The sequence below is a fragment of the Sturnira hondurensis genome, unplaced genomic scaffold (assembly GCF_014824575.4).
Source record: "Sturnira hondurensis isolate 20B ecotype Veracruz unplaced genomic scaffold, ASM1482457v3 Scaffold0021632, whole genome shotgun sequence".
Classification (NCBI taxonomy): domain Eukaryota; kingdom Metazoa; phylum Chordata; class Mammalia; order Chiroptera; family Phyllostomidae; genus Sturnira; species Sturnira hondurensis.
The window spans coordinates 4157251-4181710 of NW_028094263.1; the positions used below are offsets into that span (position 1 = coordinate 4157251).

General features: G+C 55.7%; 2 protein-coding genes across 4 annotated transcripts in view; one reads left to right on the forward strand and one right to left on the reverse strand.

Moving 5' to 3' along the window:
• LASP1 (LIM and SH3 protein 1) overlaps positions 1 to 20637 on the forward strand; it is a 37930-nt gene extending 17293 nt beyond the window's left edge. For all 3 annotated transcript variants that reach the window (XM_037033582.1, XM_037033583.1, XM_037033584.1), the window contains 4 exons: positions 5435 to 5542; positions 14645 to 14795; positions 15143 to 15246; positions 17584 to 20637. In XM_037033582.1, the coding sequence (XP_036889477.1) occupies positions 5435 to 5542; positions 14645 to 14795; positions 15143 to 15246; positions 17584 to 17757 (537 nt within the window). In that variant the 3' untranslated portion in view covers positions 17758 to 20637. The remainder of the gene's footprint in view (positions 1 to 5434; positions 5543 to 14644; positions 14796 to 15142; positions 15247 to 17583) is intronic.
• Positions 20638 to 23604: 2967 nt separating this feature from the next.
• Positions 23605 to 24460, reverse strand: part of FBXO47 (F-box protein 47) — a 28851-nt gene continuing 27995 nt past the window's right edge. Inside the window, exon 11 of the mRNA XM_037033388.1 lies at positions 23605 to 24351. Coding sequence (XP_036889283.1) covers positions 24290 to 24351 — 62 coding nt within the window. The 3' untranslated portion in view covers positions 23605 to 24289. The remainder of the gene's footprint in view (positions 24352 to 24460) is intronic.

A 24460-nucleotide genomic window follows, 5' to 3' on the forward strand; every position in this document is an offset into this window, starting at 1 on the left:
GTCAGAGGAGGCAAGAGAGGCACTGGCCTTTGGCTGTGGACGCACGAGCTGCGGTAGGTTTCAGTGTCTGGGCTCAGGTGTTTTCACTCCAGTGACCTTGACCATGTGCAGCCCAGGTGGGGCCCACAGTGATGGGGAGCAAGTGGGGAGGCTGGTTTGTTCCTTGGCAGCAGCTCACAGCTGCCAGCCTGGCCCCCAGCCCTGTCATGGTGAGACATGTAGTTACTGGCGGAGCCATGAGGACACCAGGACACCAGACCTCTGCCAGCTGAGGAAGTCTGGATGTCCCTGCTGGCAGGAAGAGGGCCTGGGGCTGGTCCGCACAGGGAAGATCCTGGCCAGGCCCTGGCTGCCGCCCCAGGCTCCTCATCCTGTAGGAAGTCCACTGGGGCCAGAGGTGAAGGGGTGGCATCATGGGGTGGACAGGCCAGAGCATCATGGGGCGACCTGTACTCAGCCCACAGCTTGAGAGAGTCATTCAGAACCCCGAGGGGCCTGGGGGAAGAGGTGTGGAAGGGCGGGCAAACGGTGTGGGTCCAGAGGGGTGGGAGTGCGCGCACACTCAGATAGAGGCAGTGGAGACACACACACGCCCATGCTCTCAGGAGGAGAAATTCAAGCCGAGCTATTCCCTCAGCCTTTGTTGGGCTCACAAAAGCTTGGCCGTAGGTCTTTTTTTTGTCCCTGGAACCTGATCCCTGAGGGACACCCCCTGCTCCCCGGGGCCCTCCTGGGCCATCCCCTGGGCTCCTGACTCTTGGGCAGGCTGCGGAACCACGAGAATGGCAGTCACTCTCCATTAGGTCTGCACTGAGAGCCAGGCCTTGACCTCCTTCAGTCCTCACACGTAGCTGATAGAGAAGGGACTCCTGTTTGTCCCTGTCATACAGATGGGGACACTGAAGTTGAGAGAGGCCGCATGAGTTGCCCAGAGGCAGATTTCAAGCCCTTTGCTCTTAGCAGCTCCCCAGCCCCGTGCTCACAACCCAGGACCACAGGACGCACCAGTCTCCAAAAGGGACGAGGACTCGTGAGAATGCACCCAAGGGGCATCTGGGCGGGGCCCGGGAATCTGTTTTGACTGCCCCAGTGATTCTGCTGAAAGCTTTTGGTCCTGCAGGCATCAGTTGAGAGGCTTAGGGCTGGGCTGGTGGTCACGTGGAGCTGAGGGACCTGAGCTCACCCTCTTTCTGCTGCGCTGGTCTGGGCCCCTGGTCTGGGCCCCGGGAGGTGGGGCTTTGCATTGAGAGCATGGCTCTGATCTGAAGTTGGGCTCCTGGGGGCTGGAAGGTGGGGGCAGGACCTGCCCTCTTTGCAGGCTTGGTTCTGTCTCCCTCCACCAACCCCCCACCCTGGCTGTGTGGTCTGGGCCTGGCCGCTTGCCTCTTGTGGCTTCGTGGCTTTTGCTCCTCCATGGTAAAATGGGGACAGCAAACCCCAGCTGCCTAGAGGTCGGGGGCTGGGCCTGCTGCTCTGAGGCTTGGAAGGGCTGAGCTGGCCTGGCTGGGAGTGGTGACAGGTTCTGGTTCCTGCGGCTGCTGTGGGGGCAGGGCCGGCTCTCAGCCCGTCTGTGGCTGGCAGGAAGGGAAGTGGGAGCCTCCTCTGCCTGCCCTGCCCCACCCCGCCAGGGTGTCAGCTGGTCTCTTTCCAGGGCCCCTTCCTGGGCTCGCATCCGTGTGTGTCTCAGCTCTTCTCTGTCCCTGGGAAGCTGCCTGTGCTATTTCAGCTTTGTTTTCCCGGCTCCAGATTGGTTCCCCAAGTGGTACTTGGGGTATCTGGGACACCTGGAGCCTTCCCAGCGGGGGAAGGAACCACAGAGCTGACCAGAAATGACCCCCTGGGTGGTCCTGGCCAGGCTAGGCCGAGGCAGGGGAAATGGCAGCTGGGCCCCAACCACCGCCCCCACCCAGGCTGAATAGAGGCAGTGTCTTCGGGTGGGGCCCAGCCGGCAGTGGCTGTGTGGCCCCCAGGCCCAGGGAGAAGTGCAGAGAGAATGTCCCTTTCACTTTTGTCCTCTGTCACACCTCCAGGTGTAGCACAGCCTGGGACTTGGCACAGGAAACCAGAGAGCCTGTGCCTGTCCTGGGGCAGAGTCCCTGCTCTTTCATCTCGGATCCTGCGAGCTCCGATGCCACACCTGTGCCACTCTTACTTGAGCCGGCCAGTCAGAGGTTAGATCCTGCAGCTGCCGGTACCGGCTGCGTGGCTTTGGGCGGGTTACTTAACATCTCCCAGCCAGAGTGCCTTCACCTGTGTGGTGGCAGCGACCTCTCTCCAGGGGTTGCTCTGGGGATGTTAGTCTGTATCAGGCCTTCCCAACAGTCAGTCCCTGGGGTAGGGCCAGCACCCAGTCAACATTCACTGCCGCTGTCCTGCTGGGAAGAGCAGGACCTGGAAGCGGAGGCTACCAGCACCGGCCCCCTTCATCAGGTCTTCCCCCGCCGCCCACTGTGTGCACCGCAGCTCAAACCTGGTTTCTGTTTTGTTAGAAGGGAGTGGGCAGAGTGCGTGGGCCCCGCACATGGGAGGCACAAAATAAGTGGAAATTGTTGGTGGTATTTTGGGTTTTTTTCCCCCCCAAGAATTTTTAAATTAAAGTCAGTATCTTTCCTCTTAGGTTGGGTCAGTAAGGCAGTTAGTTTCCAAATTGTGCTGCCTGTTTGTTTGGAAATTCGGGGTCTACATTCAATTCATTCATCATTTACTCAACAGATACTTATTTGTACCAACTGTTTGCTGGGATGGGTGATGAACAAGATAGACCGTGGGAGAACAGTTAGTAAACCGACGTAGAAGAAGTGGAATGTCATAGGTGGTGGTCGTTTGGACGTGAAGGGACCTGGCCTCTGTCCTCGTCCTGCCTGGGGAGTTTCCCAGATGGGACGCCCAGGCCCCCCGCCCCCCGCCCCCCCCCCCCAAAATCTTCCAGTCTCGGCACTGAGTTGCATCCTGACCCTACCAACAAGGGTTGAGTGACCTTGGACGGGTTCTTTCCCTCCTCAGAGACCCTCGTCACACCCTGGCGAGCCATCCCAGGTGAGGGACTCCAAGCAGGGCCCTCCCCACGTTCCTGGCCCCCCACTGTTTACCTGTCACCCACTCTGGCACCAGACAGCCAGCCTCTCAGAGAATCTCCCCCACCTCGATTCTCCTTAGTAAGGGCTGTCGGTGCTTAAAAATGGTCACAAACTCCAGACCTGGGAGGGCTCTTAGAGATCATTAGCTAGCTCCTCTTGGACATGTCCCAGAGAGAGAGACTGGCTTGCCTAGGGACACATAGCAAAGGGGTGCTGAGGCCAGGCCCCTGTCTTTTCTCAGCAAAGATGGCGCTCCAGCCCCACCCTCCGTGGACCACCTGCACCAGGGGTGGATGAATTACCCTTCCCCAGCAAGGAGAGAGAGGCAGTTCCTGAGCTTGGGAACCCAGTGATGTCATCACAGGGTTGTCACGGCAGTTTCCCCTGGATTAGGGTCCTGACCCTTGCCAGGCCAGGAAGTAGAGGAAGCGGCGGTGGGGGGGGTGGGGGGGTGGGGGGGCAGTGCAGACTGGCATGTATTCAGGACTTCAACAAAGCACTTTCACAACTACCCTTATCAGGATGTGGTGAAGCCTACAGCCTGCTCCGCGATGACTTGGCTGCTGTAGACTGTCTGTTATCTGCCCCGTTGATTGGAATGGGTGGTATTGCTATCCCCGTTCTACAGATTTGTAAACTAAGGCCCAAGAGGTTAAGTCATGTGCCCAGCATCACTTGGCAAGCGGGAGACTGAGCCTGAGTTATTTAGTACCAGCTTCCGCTGGCATGTGGCCCAAGCTTGGGGTAGGAAGACCCCTTCCCGTGATTCCTATGACAGCCTTTTACAAATGAGGAAACTGAGGCCAGAGGCCTTGAATTTGGGGCTTCTGGATCTGGAGCTACATTTTTCTGATTCTAAGTGCCTTACCTGCCCTGATGCCCTCTTCTTAGAGGGTTCCCCTCCCCAACCCACCCCTAAGAGTCAGCACGCTGGCTTAGGCCTTCCTGGATGGGCTGGTGCTGGGCAGTTCTGGGCCCTGGGGTGGGGGGGCACCTCTACCCATGGTGCTAACTTCCCATCTGATGGGAACCAGCAGGTGCAGGCCTTTGTTTTTATTCTGGATCCAAACAAAGGAGTTTCTGGAACCTTTTAGGATGGAGCCCAGGGGTAGATGGGCTGGGAGCTCCAGGGGGCAAACAAGGACTCCTGACCCTGGGGGCGTGCAGAGGAATGACAGGTGTGGCCCTGGCTGCACACATGCGTTGTCAGTTGGGTCATAGTGCAGCTCAGCCCTGTGACCAGAGGATTGCATGCCTGGGCTTGTCATCCTGGAAACTCCCGAGGTCCTGGGCCTTGTGTCCCGGGCTGACCGCTTCCAGGATGGTGCAGCCCCCATGGAGGGAATCCAGGCAGCTGGTGGAGTTTGGGACAGCTGGCTGCCGAGGTGGACAGTGAAGTCTCTGGAAGCCTGGGCACAGTTCTCTGTCCCATGGGCATTTACAGCTTCCATTCTGTTCTTTAACACCCGCCCCCTGCCCCGCCACAGGGGAGGACAGGCTAATCCTCCTATTTCAATTCTCTGAGCATGTGCAAAAAGTCCTTTCTGCTGTCTGACTTGCGTCCCTCAGTTTGAGGATCCATGGAATCCTCAGAAGAGGAGGGCAGTGGTGGGGTGGTGGGTTCTCCCCCCGAGCCTGGAACCCTGTTCTGAAGTTCTCTCTGTCGTCCGGAACCGGTGCTGTCTGCTGCTGTGGCGCTGACCTCAGAAGCCGGCCTGACAGGCTCCAGGGAGCCGCCAGGGCCTGTCAAAGGCTCATTGACTGCATCTTCCAAGTGGCTGTCGCCCCGCCCTCCTTTGTCGGCACCAACTTTGTCCCTTGGCACAGCCTAGCTGGTCACTTAAAAACGGCCTGGGCTCTTGGCGGGTGGGGCCACATCCTGGCTGGGGTGAGGGCTGGGGCAGACTTTGGAGCTCTGGAGAGAGCCTTCTTCCGATAGGTTTCTGGCAGGATGGGCTGGCGGTGAAGGGTGGAGAGTCAGGCACTTGAGCTTTGCATCTTGGTGGCTCTGGACATTGGCTCCCAGCTGTGTGACCTTGGTGGTGGGATTATTATCTGTGTGGCTCAATTTCCTTATCTAAAATGGACCTAATAATAGTACAGGGTAAGATTTAAATGAGATAATTCGTGTGAAGCACTTGGCGCTCAGAATGCACCGAATTCATCGATTATCATTGTTACTTCAGTACTTTTTTGGTCAAGACTTCTGTTTTGAATTGGGGGGTGATGGGGGTGGACGTCGCTGCAGAGGGCGTTCTGGCCCGGATCTCTCTCCTGGCCGGTTGCTCTCTCCTACGCCAGGGCCCGGTCTGCCCCCCAAGCTTGACTCTGGTCCCTCTCCCATCTGGGTCCTCCAGGTGCGCTACAAGGAGGAGTTTGAGAAGAATAAGGGCAAAGGCTTCAGCGTGGTGGCAGACACACCCGAACTGCAGAGAATCAAGAAGACCCAGGACCAGATCAGCAATGTAAGCTCCCCGCCCCCACAGTACCACGCTGACCCTCTGCCCTTCCTTGTCCCCTCCCCGCCAGCCTGGCAGGTACAACTGGGGCCCCTGGGCGGTCCCGGCCCACAGCTGCTTGAGCAGAGGAAGGGAAGAGTGTGGGGTTCCCAGGTATTCTTTCCTCTGTGCCCCGGACTCTTCCTTTGCCCCCCTCTGCCTGCATAGCATTTCCGCCTTCAAAGGGCTGTACTCTAAGGCGGGGCTCAGGGAGGGCCTGTGTGCCCAATGACCCCCCCTCCACTGTCTTTGAAGTCACATGTTTTTTTTCCTGGCTGTGGTGGGTGTTAGGGTCCAGACTAGCTGTTTTGTCTGAGCGCAAAGGTCAGAACTTCAAAACTGGGTGGCAGGGATGGGGAGGGGCCACCCTCCTCGTCTGCCTTTGGGTGCTGACATTGCAGTCATTTCCGCCCTCCCTTGGCTTCCTCCCCCACCTTGGCCTGTTCTTCCTTCCTGTGTAAAACCCCAGCCAGCTCTGCCGACCGGCCCTGCAGCCCCTGGCCCGGGCCATCCTGGGCCTGGGACGGTCAGCAATGTCTGACTGTGGCAAGGTTGGGTGTGGAGAGTGGATGGTGGGTTGCCAAGCCCCCTGGGACCTGTGGCCAGAGAACAGGCCTCAGTTTCCTGCTTGGCTGAGCCATAGACCTGCAGCCTGTGTGGCTCTGGGTTTGCAGGGAGGCTGCCTCTGGGGCTTTGGGCCCTTGGGGGTGGGGCACTGCCGTGAGCCACAGCACAGCATGTGAAGACAGGCTGCAGACCGGCACATGGGGTGTTGGGGCACCGGGCTGCAGGAAGTGCCCAGCCTGCTGGACCAGGAGACCCAACAAATGAAGGACTGAGCAAGCAGTTGTCTTCACATCTGCAATGGGAAAGGGTCGGTGCGTTGCCCAGGTGTCATGGGGCTGAGGGACTGGAGATGGAGGCCTCGGAGGGCCTGGGGCTCAGAGTGGCTCAATTGGCATCCGCCCCTGTGCTTCCCACCCCACTTCCTGGCTCCCCATCCCTCTACTGGCCCCCTTGCCAGGACACTCGTAGAGGTTGGCTGGGCTGTGCTTAGAGTGAGCTCCAGCGATGGCCCAGGCAGTTTCAGAAGCCAGGGCCCCAGCCCAGAGGACCCGCCATGCCCAAGACCATGGCTTTCAAACTTTGACGAACGACAACATGAAGTACGTTTCACATCATGGACCCCCCTCATACCCCGCCCCGCCCCACCCCGCCCTGCCAGCCAGGCCTGCTTATTTATTTAGAGAGAAAACAGAATCATAACTTTCATAAAGGAGTCCTTACTCCTGGAGGGTATTCGGACACTTTCTATTTCACTTTATGAAGATGCTGGTGGCAGACTTCCCTGAGTGGCTTTCACAATGACGTGTTGACCTGCAGCTTGAAACTCAAGGCTTGGGGATAAAGAGGGAGGGCTTCCCTCCAGCTGGGAGGGCGCCGTGCCTCCCGGGGCTCTAATGGCACCCATCCCCCACCCTCTTTTATCTGTTTTACAAGTCAGGGCCTGGCCAAAGGGAAAGGGGGAAGCGGGATCTGTATCTTACAGCTCACCAGGGGAGAACTGGAGGGAGAGGGAAGCCCTGGGTGAGGGGAAGCCAGGAGGGCTCACAAAGCTTCAGTCTTGCCCCTTCAGCCTCTGGCTTTTCATTGTGAAGACACTTGTCTTTTATCATTGACCTCACTCCCCAGCAATAACCCTGATCCCCAAATCCCTTCACTCATTGCTTCCAGCCTGTGGGTCTGAGCCCCTGGGGTGTGTGTTGGGGGGGGCTGGCGGGTGATGACAGGCAAGCCCAATTGTTCCTGCCTCTCTTTCTGGAAGGCTTCCAGAATACTCCACACTCAGACTACACACCTGTTCTTCTTCCCTCCCCCTCCTACCAGTTACTGGAGGTGTTAGTGTCTGAGGAGAACTGGTAACCGAACTCACTGTGGCCGGGACATTCACACCTAAGGAGATAACCATCTTTTCATTAACCGCGGGGCTGCAATTAGCTGATTGTCCTGTGCTCTGAGGTGGGGGAGATGAATCGAACCTGACCTGGTTCTGCTTTGCAGCTTTAGCTGGGGCCTTTGAGGTGTGACCACAAACCTAGAAGACTGTTGCTTGTAGCGAATGCAGCTAGAGTCTGTCAGGTGTGGGTCTCCCGCCAGCTGTACTAGAATCACTGGAGAAGGCTTGTTGAAAATGCAGGCTCCCAGGCTCCCTCCCTAGGCTGCCTGCAGCAGCGTCTCTAGGAGCCGGGCCCAGGAAGCAGCATTTGAACACATTCCTTGGGTTACTTTGGTGCTCACTAATGTTTGAGAACCATCACCGAAGAGTAAAAAATCTTCAGTAAATCCTAAGTCAGAGTGTGCCTGGCCCGGCTGCATCCCATGACCCCCAGGGACCTTAAACCCGGCTTAGGGCCATTGGTCACTTGTCCCACGTCCAGAAGGGTTTTAGGAAAGATGGTGTTTAGAGCCACGCCTTTCATTTTGTATACAAAATAGTGTGTGTGTGTGTGTGTGTAGTGTTTATATATAGTCCCTCAGTGGCCAGGTCAGCCCCCAGGGACTCCTAGCTGTTTCCAGAGGCCAGGCCGTTTTCGAAGATGAAAACGCCACGGTTTTCGTCTGATTGGCTTCCCTGGAGGAATATGCTGCAGACTAGAGGGTTGACCAGTGAGCGCACTTTAAAAATAGGTATCTGGTTGCCCAGGGGGTGTTTAAATGAGTTGGAGATGGGTGGTCTGCCCTCCTTCCTGCCGAGAGGCAAGAGGGTGACGTGGGAAGAGCCTGTGAGAGCAAACCCCAGCCTCTGTCATTCCGGGCTGGCCAGGCCCCGGGGAGCCTCGGTTTCCTCACCTGTAAAAATGAGGGCCAGAGGCCCTACCTAAGAAATGGTTGCAAGGAAAACGTCAAGTGATTGGCGTTTGGTAAATATTGTCCGTTATTATTACTTTAGAGGCGGCCTTGTTTGCTGTCTGCATTGTGGCTAAGAGACGGGGGGTAACGTTTGGCTGCAAAGTTGGGCCATTGTCTAATATGGAGAATTCGTGGAAAAATTAGAGGCAAGATACTAGTAAGTTACACGTCTGGTGAGTAATTGTGTCTTCAGGAAAGGTATTTAAAGGCATGAGGGGCCAGAGCCGCGTGCTGGGGGGTGGAATGTGTCCTTTCAGAGTCCTGGCCTTTGGCCCTGAGCTCTGACCGCTCTGTGCATGGGACACTTTAATAGCTGAGGCCCCTTCGTGGGAGCCACCGCCTCCAAGTAGAGAAGCTGTGCTTTTATTTACCTACACATTTACTCATGTATTGATTTTCTGTATACAATCTCACGTCTTTTCATTTTTTTCTTTGAAATATAACGCTCAGTGAGCATACAGTAAACCCTGTGTGTGAACTCACCATGCAATTCGAGAAACTGAGTGTTGTGGCACCTCTGTCAAAGTTGTCACAGTGTTAAAAAAAACCCATCTCTTGTGTGGTGAGTGTCTACTGTGTATTTAACTTCTGTGTGAGGACCCGGCAGGAAGATGTGCCAGGCAGAAGTGCTGCCTTGTCGGGAAAGAAAGTGCTGGATACAGTTGGGTACAGAACCGGTTAATGTCCTGCAGGACCATAAACCCATAAACTGCAGAGCTATCCTTGTCACAGGCAGAAATCCTTTGCATTTCGATTAGACGAAAATAATTAGCAGCTTATATTCTCTAGGTTAGTGCCAGCCTTTAGAACCTGGGCCTGATTGGTAGAAAATAGTGAGGTCGAACAAAATTCCAGCCCCAGAGTCAAATGGCCTGAAGGCGGGCTTGTTGTATAATCCTATAGTTTGATTTTTCAAAGTGTGGGCTGCTCTTCATAATTTTAATATGTAACTCTGCGTTTCTAAATGCTGTAGTTTTGTTTGCACGGATATCGTATCTGTTGCGAGCATTCTTTTGTATCTCGCTTCTTTTGGGCAACAGTAGGCTTAAAGATTCAGCTCCATGTTTGCGTGGAGTTGTGGCTCTTTTTCTTTGGTGTATAGTATTCCATTCAGGCACACACCGCATTTTATTGATTCTGGTGGATATTTGGAACGTTTCCACGTGCTATGTACACCCTCACACAAGATGCTCCCTGGCTGTCTCCCCGCATGCCCTCCTGCCCTCTCCTAGCACGCTCCCCAGCTCTCTCCCGAAATAAAGTTAAATAAATAAAGGAAGGGAGCGAGGGAGGGAAAAAAGGAAGGGAAGAGAGAGCCATCCTCATTCATATTTCCCAGGGTTCGCGTGGAGTGGAACTGCTGGGTCTTAAACCGCGTAGGTTCCTTCAACCTTTACTAGATGGTGTCGGGCCATTTTCCAAGCAGCTGTGCCGATTTACTCTCCGCAGTGCTGAGGGTTCCCGGCGATCTGCACCCTTGGACTTGTCTGTCTTAACCATTTGCATTGTATGTCGTGGCATCCCCTTGTGGTTCTAACTCCCCTTTCTCGGACGACTAGTGAGATTGAGCACAGATTCCCACTTGTTTTTAAGAACCGGACACGGTTAGTTCTGACGTGGAGCTGTGTAGCGGTGACTGAGAACTCAGGGTCTGATGTGAGAACTGGGTCCTGACTTACGCACCTTTCACCGCCTCTTGAGCCTTGGGGATGAGAATATGCATTTTTCTCGGACTGACGGAGAAAGGGGAATGACTCAAGCACATACGGGCACCAACTAGGCCCTCAACGAATGGAAGGCATTATAAAAATAGACCCTGGCTAGTGAGCTGATTGTTCCGTCCGAAGCCTGGCGTCCCCTTGTCAGCCGTGATGCAGAATCATGTGGGAACGGTGCGTGGAGTCAGGTCTTCGTTTCCATCAGGGAGCAGGGGGCTCAGGAAAAAGAGAATGTCTAGTAGCAGAGAAAGTGTGTTTTCTTCAGTTTTGGAGTGGACCCTGCAGTCCTGGCTGGCGGGGGCCCGGGTGGGTGGGCAGAGCCCCTAGGCCGGGGCCCCTAACCACATTGGATTGGATATCATGGCACCGTCAGAGCGTGGCGTCCTTCCACGGCGGCCCAGGACACTTCTTCAGCTGGGCCTCTGTTGTTGTTTCTGGACTTAGGGTGACTTCCATTTGGGCTCTTGGAAGACCAGAACTTCGATGAGCTTGGAGCAGGCATGAGCCAGGCCCTTGGAATCTAGAAAATGTTTCTTTCCCTTTCGGATGTGCTGACAGCCTTTAATGTGCCCATTTGCTTCTCAAACCATTAGGTCAGTCAGCAGAGGAGTAACACGGTTCCCTCCCTGGCTGCGGAGGGGAGGGGAGTTGAGGACACCGCACTGACGGTTCATCCAGGTGCCCAGGCAGAAGGGAGCTGCAGCCTCTCTCCCCTCCCTCCGCTGCCTCCTCCGTGTGCCTCTCCTGGGTTTACTCGCCTGGTATCCTCTTCTCCCAAAGGTAGCATGACCTCGCGATCGTCATCTCTTCTGGGACCGAGAGGGTGCTGTTGGTATTTATGCCAGAACGGGAGACTGGAACCAGGACTAGGGGCAGATGCAGGCATGTGGCTGCCTGGCCCCACACTTGTCCTCAGGGCAAGTCACTGTCTGACTGTGACTTTGTCCTCAGGTGCCCAGCCTCAGGCCCTCACTGGGTAATGAAAGCTCAGCCTCGGGAAGTCATTTAACCTCTGAGTTTCATTGTTCTTTTCTGTAAAGTGGGAATTAAGGTGGACCTGTCCGATTTACTCCTTAGGGTGACTGTCACTCAGGCCAAGGGAGGTACTGTGCGAGGAGCCTTGATAAGGTTACGAGCAAATGTGAAGGTCATCACTAAAAACAGTAACAGGCGGTACCTGCATTGGTGGGGAGAGGGATCTCTCACGTTCAGGCTGCCACTGCGTCGCCCACCTGGGTCAGCTGGCTCTAATTTTATAAATGTTTGCCCACGCATAGTGTCTTTTTAAGGAGCAAGATGGAGCCCACCAGCCAGCACTTGCTTTCCACTCTGGAGTTTCATCGGGTTTCTAGAGCTGCCCGAGAGCCTTCGCGCCCGAGAGCCTTCGCGCCACCTGGGAGCAGATGGTACCGTGGTGCCACGCACAGATGAGGGCACTGAGGCCCAGAGGGGAAGGGACTCTCCCAAGGTCACACAAATAAATGAAGGGCTCATGATCTTTCAGGACCGAGACAGGAGGGGGACGCTGCAGGCTGTGACGAGGACCGAGTCCGTGGGACGCGGATGGGGGCTGGCACCAGGCCTTGGCTCCTGCAGGGAGACGAGCACTCCTCCTCAGGGCTCTCTGTCGCCCCCACTACTGCACATAGTCACGCTCAGAGAAGGGGCTTATTTATTGCCCAGGGTAGCTGGGCCCCCAGCATCAGGGATACCTGGCCCCCAGCCATCCCCCTTCCTGGCACCCTTAGGGCCCAATCAGGCTTCTGTCTGCCTCCACATATGCACTTGCCCTCCCCCAGTCATCGGCTTCTTTTCATTAACAGAAAGTAAACACAGGAAGCTAACCTTCCCTGCTCCTAGGATAAAAGTCAGAAGGGCAGTTGCCTTGTGAGCCTAGAGGCCTCAGGAGGGGTGAACCCTCTGCTTGTCCCTGTGACCGATCACTGGACAGGGCTCACTGAGGGAGTGGGGCTGGGGGAGCCTCACCTTTGCCCCTTGTCTGAGAACTTCACCCTTGGGTGCTCTTCTGCAAGGGAATTCAGAGATCTGATGAGTTTTCAGCCTGGCCAGGGCTGGCTCTGCTCCTTCAGGAAAAGGCTCAGCCTATGATTTCTCCGTTTGGGTGTGAGGGCCCTGCTTGGGCAGACAGGGAAAGGGCAGGAGGAGGAGGGGGCTGGTCCTGACCCAAACGCCTAAGTGAGGTGCTCTCTGCCTCCAGCCTGACCCGTCCTGGGCTTTGCTGCCGCCAGCCTGCCCTCCTGGCCCAGGCCACAGCAAGCAACCTTCATCCAAGCCAGCAGAAGGATACAGGTGTGCCCAGTGGCCTACACCCACAGACCTTTAGCCCAGTTACCAAGGTGAAAGCCCTGCCTGGCCAAGTGTTAACTCTTGTCCTCCCTGCAAAGCTGATGCCAAGGGTGGGGAGAGAAGGCAGCAGAGAAGGTGGGAGTGGATGGCCAGAGAGGCCCGTCCCAGGCTGGGCAGCTCCTCGGGCGTTGGCCAGGGTTCCAGGGCACAGGGTCACTGGTCAGGACAGAGGGCAGGCTTTGCCTCCCTCCTCCCCCACCCCCATTTTCCACTGGGAGAATCACAGGGCAGGATGCTGGTGAAGAGGAAGTGAGAACCAGCTTCCAGTCAAGTGGTCTGAGGCCGACAGAGAATTCAAGGCCTGGGCCGCCTGCCTGGGTCAGGACCGATTTTTCTCAATGTCCTGCTCTCTGAGTTTCCTCTGGGGGTGAGAGGAAACTGTTCTGTCACTCTCTGTCCCACTTCCTCCCCCACGCCCAGCCCAGCCCTGCGTGCCACTCCTGGGTCACTGAAACCCTGGGCCTCCCCTTGGTCACTCTCCTCTCACCAGTTCCTCTCTGAAGAGCCGCAGACCCGGGTCTGAAAGGTGGGCTACGGGCGACTGGCCCCTGAGATACGGGGAGAATGCCTTAGACTCCTGGCTCTGGTTCTCTCATCTTACACTCTTTTTCTATACATATCTTTTGTGTGAGTTTTACAATATGCTTTCCATATCTGTGAAGTGATACTCCTATGTCATTTATAAAATAGATGTGATTTGGGAGGACTGTGCCGACACATTTGACATGTTGCAGTGCAACTATCTGGGCAGGCAGCGGTCAGCACACGTTTCCTGTAAAGGGCCAGAGAGTGAATATTTCAGGCTTGGAGGGCCATTTGGCTTCTGAGGCAGCTGCTCAGCCCTGCAGCGATAATAGCGTGAAAGCGGCCACAGACGACAGGGACACACATGAGTGTGGCTGCGTCCCAGTAAAACTTTACTTCTGGGCATTCGAAATGCGAATGTCAGGCACAGTGAGTGCATGTGTCACAAAATATTCCTTTTGGGCCCCCCACCCCCGTCATTTAAAAAATGAAGTAATTGTTCTTACTCACGGACGCTGAGCAAATGGGCTGTGGGCCCTCGGGCCAGTTCGCCGACCTCTGCTCTGGATCCCTGGTTTTCAAACGTAAGCCTGCTTCTGACTCACCTGGGGAGCTTTTAAAAAAACACGTAGTCCAGAACCCTGGCCCTGATTCTGTCTGTGCCACAGAAGGCCCCGGGACCTGCCTTCTAACAAGCAGCCCCCGGTGGGTAGGAAGCAGATCACCTGAAGGGCGGATTCGTAAGAACGCAGTCTTGAAGGTCTCCAGGGCCTTGGCATACTCAGTCAGTTCAGCCAGTTCTTGCTGAGTGATGGGGCTGGGGCTTACTGCCTGTTTTTAGAATCTGATCAGAGGAAGAATCCATCTCCAAGAGAATGTCCAGCCTGACATTTCTTGTCCCCAAAGGCTGGGGTCCTCAGGAGAGCATGCTTGGGCGCTGGCCTCCACTGCTCCTGCCTACAAGAGGCAGCACCACCTGGTACTGATTAAGAGCACGGGCTCTAGAACTTGCATTTCTTGGGCAACTCCCCTTGCCTTTCAGTGCCTTAGCTTCCTTCTAGTGCGTTAGGGGGTTATAATCATGCTATCCTAGGTGCAGACAGGTCAGCTGAGCCATGACGTGGAACACCAAGCACAGTGCCTGACACCTAATAGGTGCTCAATAAACAGTCACTGCTGGGGCTGCTCTTGACCAGAGTGGAAGCAGAGCAGGCCCCCCGTGCCCCCGTCCCTGCCACCAGCACGTGAAAGTGACCACTCGCATTTGTCTGGTGCCTTAGCCTACCTGGCCGTTTTCCATTGGTCATCTCATTGCATCCTCCCGCTACCCCGGGGGGTACACGCCCAGGTCCAGTTTCATAGCGGTGGAAGCTGAGGCCAGGCGTTTCTTGTCCAGGGACACACAGCCCGTGCACTCCCATGAGAACGTGGCTTTCTCTGCCCAGAGCCCTGGGGGAGTCTCCCCCATCCCAGGATCTTGAGTGGCAAGGGGAGGGAGACTAGGTTGGTTTTTGGTGGGTCCTTTACCCAGTGCTTTCGGCTCCTTCAGATAAAATACCACGAGGAGTTCGAGAAGAGCCGCATGGGCCCCGGCGGGGGAGAGGGCATGGAGCCCGAACGCCGAGATTCCCAGGACAGCAGCAGCTACCGAAGACACCAGGAGCAGCAGCAGCCCCACCACATCCCGAGCAGCGCCCCAGGTGGGCATGAGGCTGGCGAGGGTAGAGGACCTGAGGCCAGGCCACCTGCAAATTGGGAAGAAGCCTCATTCACGCATGCGCATGTGCGCACACCCACACGTCCCGCCCCCACCCACCCGCGGATGGCCAGTGCTAAGGCACTCCCAGTGGTGTGAGGGAGACCCAGCCCCTGCGGCGGCATACACAGCACCTGGAAGTGTGCACGCACAGTCACCTCTGAGAAGTGGGGCGTTGGGCGGGGCTGTGGGGGTGCAAATACATGATATGGGCTTGGCGAGGAAGGGAGAGGGCTCTGGGAGGGGCTGTTTTGGCAGGACAGTTTCTGAGCCCTGTCTCCTGTGTTCCAGTTTTCCAGCAGCCCCAGCAGCAGCAGGCGGCCCCGTCCTATGGGGGCTACAAGGAGCCTGCAGCCCCAGTCTCCATACAGCGCAGCGCCCCAGGCGGGGGCGGGGTGAGTAGCCCTGGCCAGAGGGTAGAGGCGGGAGGGTGAAGAACGGAAGAGCGAGACCTGAGGCAGCCAGAGATTGGTGGGCCTAGGAAGGACCCAAGTCAGAGATTTTTCTTAGAAACCCCACCCAGGAGGCCTGGCTTGCCCTGATTTTTGACCCCAGTTCCTTTGTCATCTGTAGCTGATAAGGATCTCAGCCTCCTGGGCAGGGCCCTGTGTTCTAGCTCCGCCCCCCACTTCCTCCCCCCACCCCAACGTTTTCTGAGTCCGGCCACCTGGGAGTGGACGAAGCACTTTTCTGCTCTAGGCTTCCCAGACCTGGGCTCTAATCCCCACTCTTCGTGACCACCCCCCATGTCCTTCAGATCTCAGCTTGCTCCTGCCTCGGGAGGGCCCTCCCAAACCATCTCACGTCGAGTGGGTCTCCCACCCCAGTGGTGTCCTTTGGAGCACTCTTTGCAACTAAGAACAGTTCTGTTTATTAACTTCAGTGTCCCCCACTGGACTTGAAGCTCTGAGTGAACAGGGCATTGCTCTGGTTCGCTTACTGTGAGCCAGGCACAGAGTGGGCCCCCCTCAACTCTGCTGAATGAGTGAACAAGCAAAGGAGGAAGTGAGGCGTTCTTATCAGTCCTTAGAGTTCAGGTTCCAGCTCCTCACAGGGGCCGCGGAGCTCCCCTTGTGGAGCTCCCGCCGGGCTCAGCTCCTCTGGGCTGTGGGCCTGGAAAGTCAGAGCAGCTCATGTGGGAGCAGCAGGGACGATACGTAGAGGAATAAACTAGCCAGTCCTTCACGTGCTAAGCATGTCCTGGACAGGGGAGATCTGACTCTGAATAAAAGGCCCTCAGGCCCTCTTGGAGCTCATATTCATGTCTCACATTCCATCTGAAAGACAAACAAGAAAGCAGTAGGGAGATAGATGACGAAAGGTCAGGTGGTGGCACGAGCCATGAAGAAAAAGAGTGTAGTAGGGTAAGGGGAGAAAGAGAGCAGCAAAGTCCTCAGGAAAGTGAGGGAGTGAATGGTGCAAGGAGTCCAGCAAGTGCAAAGGCCCTGAGGCAGGAGTATGCTAGGGGATGCAAGGACCAGCAGAATGGCTAAGGGGACTGGAGAGGGGATGAGGGTAGGAGATGAGGTCAGATCATGCAGAGGCTTGTAGGCATAGGAAGGCCTTTGTGACTGATGAGCTATGTATGCAGAGCGAGGGGTTTGACCTGTGTTTTTAAAAGATTGCTCTAGCCGCTGTGTTGAGAAGAGGCAAGGGCAGAAGTAGAGACGTGAGTTAGGAGGCTGTTGCAGAATACAGGCATAGCTAGGTGGTGGCTACTCAGCCCAAAAGGTAGAGCCAGGTTGGTGGTAAGGAAATTCTCATCCTATAGACTCAGGGGCTAAGGGAGTGGGTTTTTGTTTTGGGGGAAAAAGTTTGAAATGTAGTGCTAAAGAGGGTGGGGGACCTGCAGAGGATTTGAAGCCAGGGAGTAGTAACATGATCTGGTTTGCATTTTGGGAAGTTCCCCTGAAAGTGGGTGAGCAGTGATGGGGGCAAACCAGAGACTGGTCTGAGCAGGGGCCTGGCAGCAGGATGGAGCAGGAGACATGGGAGGCAGCCGAGGGGCTTGTCTAGCCCTGGACCCTCTGGTACTGGGCCCACTGCCAGCCCCATGCAGGTCCCAGGGCCTGGCCCCAGGACCACAAGGCTGAGCCAACTCCCCCAGAGATCATTCAACATCGAGGGAAGTAAGATTAGAGGATCGCGTCCACCTCCAAGACCAGAGTTGGAACACGTGTGCTTTCATTGGATTTTTCCTAGAGCTTAAGCGTAAGACTGGGTGAGGTTGCAAGGTGGAAATCTCTTATGACATCTGGAGATTTTTCTCTCAAGAATAGGCCTTTGTCCTGAACTTGAGAATGAAGCCAGGCTTATCACAGCTTCAAAAAAAGAAGACAGACTGGCATTTGCAGTAATACAGATAACAGTGTACAAGGCGTATTGTATTTTAGAACTAACTGGCAGTGTGTCCGTGAGACCTTACTGCATTTCTCTTTCAAGAGGTGGGGCCAGGCTGTTGGGACCTCAGTCCCTGTCTTGTGCCTGCCTCTCAGTAGATGCCAGATAATTGGGCACTCTCAGAAAGTGAGACAAAGAGGTGAGAAGCTTTGAGGCAGAGCCCAGCCCTTCCCTGGCTCAGCGCTCACCCCCAGCGCTAGCTCAGCGCTCACCCAGGCTCTGCTCAGGGCCCCAGACAGTCAGGAAGGAAGGCAGCCCGCACTCCCCACCCTGGGGGGCACTGGGCCCTGGGCAGCGCTCGGCCCCTGGCTGATGTGCCCCCACCCCTGCAGAAGCGGTACCGTGCGGTCTATGACTACAGCGCTGCCGACGAGGACGAGGTCTCCTTCCAGGATGGGGACACCATCGTCAACGTGCAGCAGATTGATGACGGCTGGATGTACGGGACCGTGGAGCGCACCGGCGACACGGGGATGCTGCCGGCCAACTACGTGGAGGCCATCTGAGCCCGCGGGCGCCCCCTCGCCCACCCTCCTCCAGTGCATTCCACCGCATCGCATCGTCCTGGGCGTGGCCTGCCCGCCCTTCAGTGTCTCTTGTGTTTTCAGATCTGCGACAGTTTGTTTCTTCCCACCCTCCTCCAGCTGCTTTTGCCAACTGAAGCCTTGTTCTGCCACTTTCGCGGGCTCCTTCCTCTGGCAGGTTTCCCCCATGACCAATGTCTTGGTTTTCTCTCTGGACAGAACTGGTGTGGACCTTCCCTGGGGAGGCCGAGGTCCGTGGGGCAGCTCCAGAATGGGAGTCCCATCGGCTCCCGGGCCTCTGCCTTCTCTCTCTGTTTTGGCCCCTCGGACCCTCCCGCCCACCACCTCACACGCCTGAACATTCCGGGGCCGGGGGGAGCCCCAGACCCCTAGGCCTTCCAGGGCAGGGACTCCACACATTCCCTGGAGTGGGGCCCCGCGGCCTTGCCCCTGGGGTGGGACGGGTGGGGGACTGCCACTGTGCAGGCGCCAGTGAGAGAGGGCTTGACTCCTGAGAGATGGGGCTGCTGGCCCTCTGAGGGGTCCCCTCACCGCCCTCTCCCCTTCTCAAAGACAGCAGAGGAAAGTACAGTTCCCACTTTGGGGTCCGTTTCTCCTCACACCGGTCCTCCGCACACTGTGATTTTGCTCTCCTGCACCCGCAGACCGGGTGTGGGCTCAGAGCTCCCCGGGAAGCACGGTTTGGGTCAAGTCCTGGCCTTTCTCATTGTAGGGACAGCTGCAGGAAGGAAGGGAACAGGGTGTTCTCTCCCATAGCCCTTTTTCTGCCTCACTCTTCCCAATCCCCGAGGACCCTGGCTTGCCTCCTTGCTGTGGTCCTGGACACTGGTCCTCAAAGATGAGGCAAGGAAGCCTCGGGCCTTTGGCCTTTGAGGCTCAGCCCCCGGAGATCTGGGCCAGGTGGGCCACTCCTCCCGACTCCTCATGGGAGGACATCCTCCCTGTGGCCTCCCCGCCCCCACCCGTCCCCCAGTGGACCGGAACTGTGGGAAGTCACAAGATCTTCCGTGTCTCCAGGACTTAGTCGGGGGGGCGGGGGGCGTGTGTGTCTATAGGTGTGTGAGCCAGTGTGAGTGTGAGTGTGAGTGAAGGGGCAGGGTGCGGGTTGCAGGAGTCTGTGGGCTTCCGGGGGGGGGGGGTACACAGAACAGTTCTCCCCTAATACTTTTCTCAAAACCCACAGAAATGGGGGAGGGGGGCTAGGGGGGAGAAGTTCCTTCATTTTCTTTGGAATGGAAATTCCTCCTCCCGTCCAGAAGTGGAGGCAGCCCACCTACCCTTCTTGCAGTCTGCTGGGCAGAAGTGAGGGGATGATGGGAAATGCGTGGGGGCTGACAGAGCCTGCTGAGACGGGTGGGGGAAGGCATCGTGGCGCCAGGCACATTCTCATCTGCTTTCTCTGTGTCCTTCGCTGCAGACAGGTGCCAGAGGACCCTGCGTTACCCACGCTGTGGGTGCCTTATTCTGGGGCTCTCGCCCCAGTCCTCTCCCTTACTTAACTAAAGCCCCTTCAGGTGTTGAGAGAGGGCCCCAGGCTACAAAACTGGACGCACAGACCCTGGGATGAGGAAGGGAGAGTGGTGCTATCTCCATCCAAGTCCCTTCTGTCCCTTGCTGGAGGCTGTGACGACCCTGTCCTGGCTTTATTCATCTCTGGGCTTTCTCATTACCCTCTGGGCCTCCCCCTCCCATCTTCGCCCTGACCCGCTCAGGCCCTGTAGGGACAACTTTGCATCCTCACACCCTGCGGTGGCGGTGGGCCACAGGCACAATAGGGAAGTCCTCCCCGCTTGTGAGTCAAGTTGGGAATATTTGCCCCAAACCAGAGAGCTTAGGAACTAACTGAGGGGGAGGAGCCCCTACCTGACCAAGCATCCCTTTTCCTCCTTGGCCTCAGCCAGGTGAGGGCCGAGGGAGGGTCTCGTACTGGGTGATTTGGGGAATGAGGGAGCAATATTGGGGGCCTTGGGAGAGGCCCCTGTTTCCTCTTGATCTCAAAGCACAACATGGATTGTGGGACCAAAGGTCAAAGATGTGTCCTGCAGAGGCTCTGTGGGCGGATGGGCGGAGGAGGAGCAAGGAACAGCCTTTTAACTCAGCTTCATTTCCCTTCCAAAACAAGGCAGGCCAGCCACTGGAATCTTGCTGCTGGCCCTCCGCTCCTCCCATCCTAAAAATAGGGGGCCTTTTCTTATACACCCCAGAGAGGAGGGACTGTTACACTGGTGCTGAAGGACCCAGGGGCTGCTGGGAGTCCCGTTCCTCTCCAGAACCATCCATCCCTAAAAGAGCACAGAAGCAGGGGCTGGGTGGAGGCCCGGGTCTTCTCTCACAGTTCACGGAGGTCTTTTAGTCCATATCCCAGGAAAGAAGATACATCAAAACTAGAATGTGAATATGTTAGTGGACCAATAACAAAACGCAAGAAGCCCAATAGTGAGAAAGTGAATTTTCTCAACACTGCTTCCTGTTTTCTTCCTCATGTCCCTCCAGGGAAAACTATTGCTTAATTTCTGCCTTTTTTCCCCTTCACATAAGCACTTTTGGGCCTCCCCCCTTTTTTTAATAGCTGGAAAATACCACCCACAGACCTGTATTTAAAAAGAAACAAATGACCATGTGAAATTTGCCTCTGTCCAAACATTTCATCCGTGTGTGTGAGCCGACATTCATCCTTTTTTATGGGGTGGTTGTCTCTTCCTGGTCTGTTTGGTCCCCCCCCCCCCTTCGTGGGCTTGTGCTTGGGATCCAATCCTTCTGGCCTGTTATGATTCTGAACATATGACTTGGACCACAAGTGAATCTGGTGACTCAAATAAAAGTATAATTTTTACCTGCGGACTTCGTTTTCTCTCTGGCTCAGACGTGCAGCTGGTGTGTGTGTGCCATCTGTTTGGGGGCGTCGGCCTGTCACTCTCCTGGGAGCCCTGCCATCCTCCAAGGAGAGACCAGTTTGGAAGCTGTCAGCCTAGAGTGGCAATTTGCCTTGGCACGCGCTCCCTGCTTGCGGAGGACTTCCCACCGGTCTGCACTGGCTGCATCTGTCCGCCCAACTTGCGGACACGCCCAGAAGCCTTCCTGAGTTCCTGGACTCCCTGACGGTCTCCCCACCAGCCAGGCCACTCCCAGGGCAGGATAAACGGGTCTGGTTCATTTTAAACCCTCAGAGCTTGCGCAGGGCCAGGTGCAGCTGCTTGGCCAGTATTTGTTGAATTAACGAATGAGCTCAGCAGGCGGGCAGTTTCAGCCCTCTGCCTGTCCGTAGTAGGGACTCAGCTCTGCTCGGCATCCTTGAGGAAGGAGGTGATGGAGAGACCAGGACAGTGCAGTGGGATGAGACACGGAGGAGGCTATCTGTTGGGTGGTCTGATGAACCAAAGCAGTATTGGGGATACCTTATGAATGTGACCTTGAACACGTTTTTTTATTTGATCTTATTAGCATGATACCTTATGAGTGTGATTTTGAACACAGGTTTTTAAAATTTGATCTTATTAGCCCTGGGAGAGAAGTGACTACCTCAATGTCCATCTTATAGGTAGGGCTCACTGAAACCCAGAAAGTTGGTGGGAGTCTCTCGCACGGCTGGACTGGAGGTCCAGGGCTGGAGGCCTTAGGAGCCCCGGTGTGATGCTCACAGCCTCACGCCGCCTTGCTGGGGTGGGCTCTGTACCCGTGGGCGTTTCCCGTCTCATTATGTTAATCTCCTGTGCTCTGTTCTTTGCCGCAGGACCCTGGGTCTCACCTCAGACTAGAAGGCCAAACGGCCTTCTCCCTTCTGTCGGGTTGGGAAGGGGGCAGTGGTAGAGAAGAAATCCAGACCCTTCCGCCCTGGCTCAGGGCGACCAGTCCATCTCATAGCTGGCTGTTTGTGGCGAGGGACATTTCCCACTAGGGGGGAATGAACGAAGGCCTTCCCTAGCTTCAGGATAACAGCAGGGTGGAGAAGAAAAGGGCCTCCCCGAACTGAGCTTGAATTGAGTTTTCTCAGTCAAGGGAATGATAAGAATCAGGGGAAGGGCAGGCAGGCTGTGTGTCAGCAGGGCTGAGTGACGTGGGGAGCGTCAGGCAGCACTAGGTGGGATAATTAAAGACGCTGCCGACACCTGCTTCTCTTCTGAACGAGCCGGCTGCCTGATATTTTCCCACCAGGAGGGAATGAGTTGGCAAATCTTGCCTCTTGTAGGCCTTCCCCCCCTTTGTCTGGGATCTGCAGCAATTTGAGGGCACAGTCAGTCTGCCTGGGGGGTGGAGGTTGGTAAGCACTCAGCCTCAGGGGACGGGCCAATGGGAGGAGTTGCTAGACCCTCTTGTACCAGCATGAGGAGGGGAGATACTAATTCTTCACCCCAGACCCTTCAAAAGAGTAATTTGGGGACACAGCCACGGACATTAGGCCTCAGAGATGTCACAGGAAATTTTTTAATTTAGTAGGAAATAATTAAAACATAAAAAGGCACAAAAGCAACATAATACATAACTGAATACCCACCACCCAGCATACAAAAACAAAATGTCAATTTTTTCCTTGTCCCTCAGAAGAAGCCACTTGAATTCGCCTTTTTAGACTCTTTCACTGCACAGGGATGGGTCTGCGAATTCTCGGGTGCCCTCCCTACACGGTGCCCTCCCTACAAGTGGGGCTCTCTGAAGAGGATACAAAAGGGACACGAGGACGAGAACGTGGGGAATGACCGCAGAGAGGCAAGGAATAGCGGAGGAGGAGAGACCTCTGGCGCTCACACTGTAAATGGAGCGATCGGAGCCAAAACGCCTCACAACCCGAGCGGCAGCGCGGGCAGGGCTGGGGGGCGTTTTAGACTAAAGAAGGTTGGGGCGGCAGTCGGGGCGAGAGGGGACCACGCGGACTCCGGGGTGTGCAAGCCGAGTTTTGATTCTTGGTCTCTGCTATTCCCAGTGGAGCATCAGGCAAGCTCCTGACCATCTCTGGACGAGCCTTATCCACAGAAGACGGGGAGGGAGGTTGAAATTACATCACGCACACTGTGCGCTACAGTTCAGAAACCCCTAAGCGTTAGCTCCATCCCAGGGATGCCAGCCGAGACTCACGGGACCCTACAACTTGCCAATGGCTCACCCAACTCCCAACCATTGTTTTTCTGAGATAATTTGCCGTGATGCGCGAGAAGAAAAGGAAGACGGGCGGTCAGGAAGATTCATTCCTAAGGGATCTGGATAGAGATCAGATCTCCTCCTAAGTCCATGTCCTGCAGACTGCACTTAGATACAAAGGGGTGGCATTGGGTTCCTGGAGAGAAAATGAGCCTCTTCAGTTCTGCCGGGTCTCAATGAGCAGTTTCTTGGTTACCGCTGCCAGGCTGTATGATTGGTTGGCTGTGGGGCGTTGGGGGAGGAGGGGGGAGGAGGGAAGTAAGCCGTTGATGGAGCTGCAGCATCCCTTAGTCTCCCCCTTGGAGGGGGGAGGGGGAAAACGAGGGCTGAGCCGCGGAGGGAGGAGGGAGGGAGCCATTCCTCTCCTCTGGCTGCAACCTCCGTGCTCACAGCTCGAATTTCCCCGGAATCCAGAGGCCTCCCGGCCAAGGACTCCATAATGCTGGATATCTTCATCCTGATGTTCTTTGCCATCATCGGCCTGGTCATTCTCTCCTACATCATCTATCTGCTCTAGTGGCCTGCAGCTGCGGCGGAGCCCACAGCACGCTCAGCGGCGAAGGATGAAGCTGACTGGCCGAGCATCCCGCTTGCTGACGCACCGGTGGATTTTTGCTTCTGGTCATTATTTCGGGTATTGATTCAAAAACAAAATTAAAGGAGATCTTGTTTTTCCTATTTTTTTTCTCAGATGCGTTGATGTAACATTTCTCAGGCCACTCAGAAAAGAATAAGAACTGCCAACGTTTTCTTTGTGACCATAATTTAAAATGATTTTTTAAATGAAAAAATGAAAACCATACTGCGAAGCCTTTTTAGGTAGACTGGGCAGGGAGTGGTGTGCATGATGGGAGGGGCTATAATTTCGTAGTCTTTTTCCTTCAAGTTGCTCTAACTCCGAAGTTGTCCATTCTCTCCCATAAGAAAGGAGAAACACATCTTACATGCCCACCTAGTGGTTTACAATTAAGGTTACAGCACTGGATTAATTAGTGACTCATTCCCACTTGAGGATGAGATAGGAAGTGAAATTTATTTGGGAGCGGGGTTCTGCGGGGAGACGTCCATTCTTTCCCAACTGTGGGCTTTGACAGAAAGGAGAGAAGAGCTCCTAGTTCTTTTCTCAGTCCCCAGAGACCGAGACCAGCAGCAGGAACAGAGCCCTTCACTGCCATTCCCATCTGAGCCTTGTTCTTTCTGGGTGTCTCACAGCTCCTGCTCTCCCGTCCAACAGGATGCCTCTATCAACAGCAGCAGACCTGCCGCCCAGCAGACCTCTTCCAGAGCCTTTCGGATACGGTCAACCCCTGTCAAGCAACGGGCTTTTTCAGCTCAGAGGCTGAGGCATGAGGCTGGGACCTCAGGAACTCATGCACATGGCTGACAGGCGCTGTGTCCAGTTGAGCTGTAAGTGGGGGGGTGCTGAGAAAGAACACAGAGAGCTGAATTGTAGACTCGTTAAAATGATTGTGGATTACTTCTCAAAATTCATTTGACAGCCTTTCCTTAAGTTGTTCCTTTCCCTCACCTG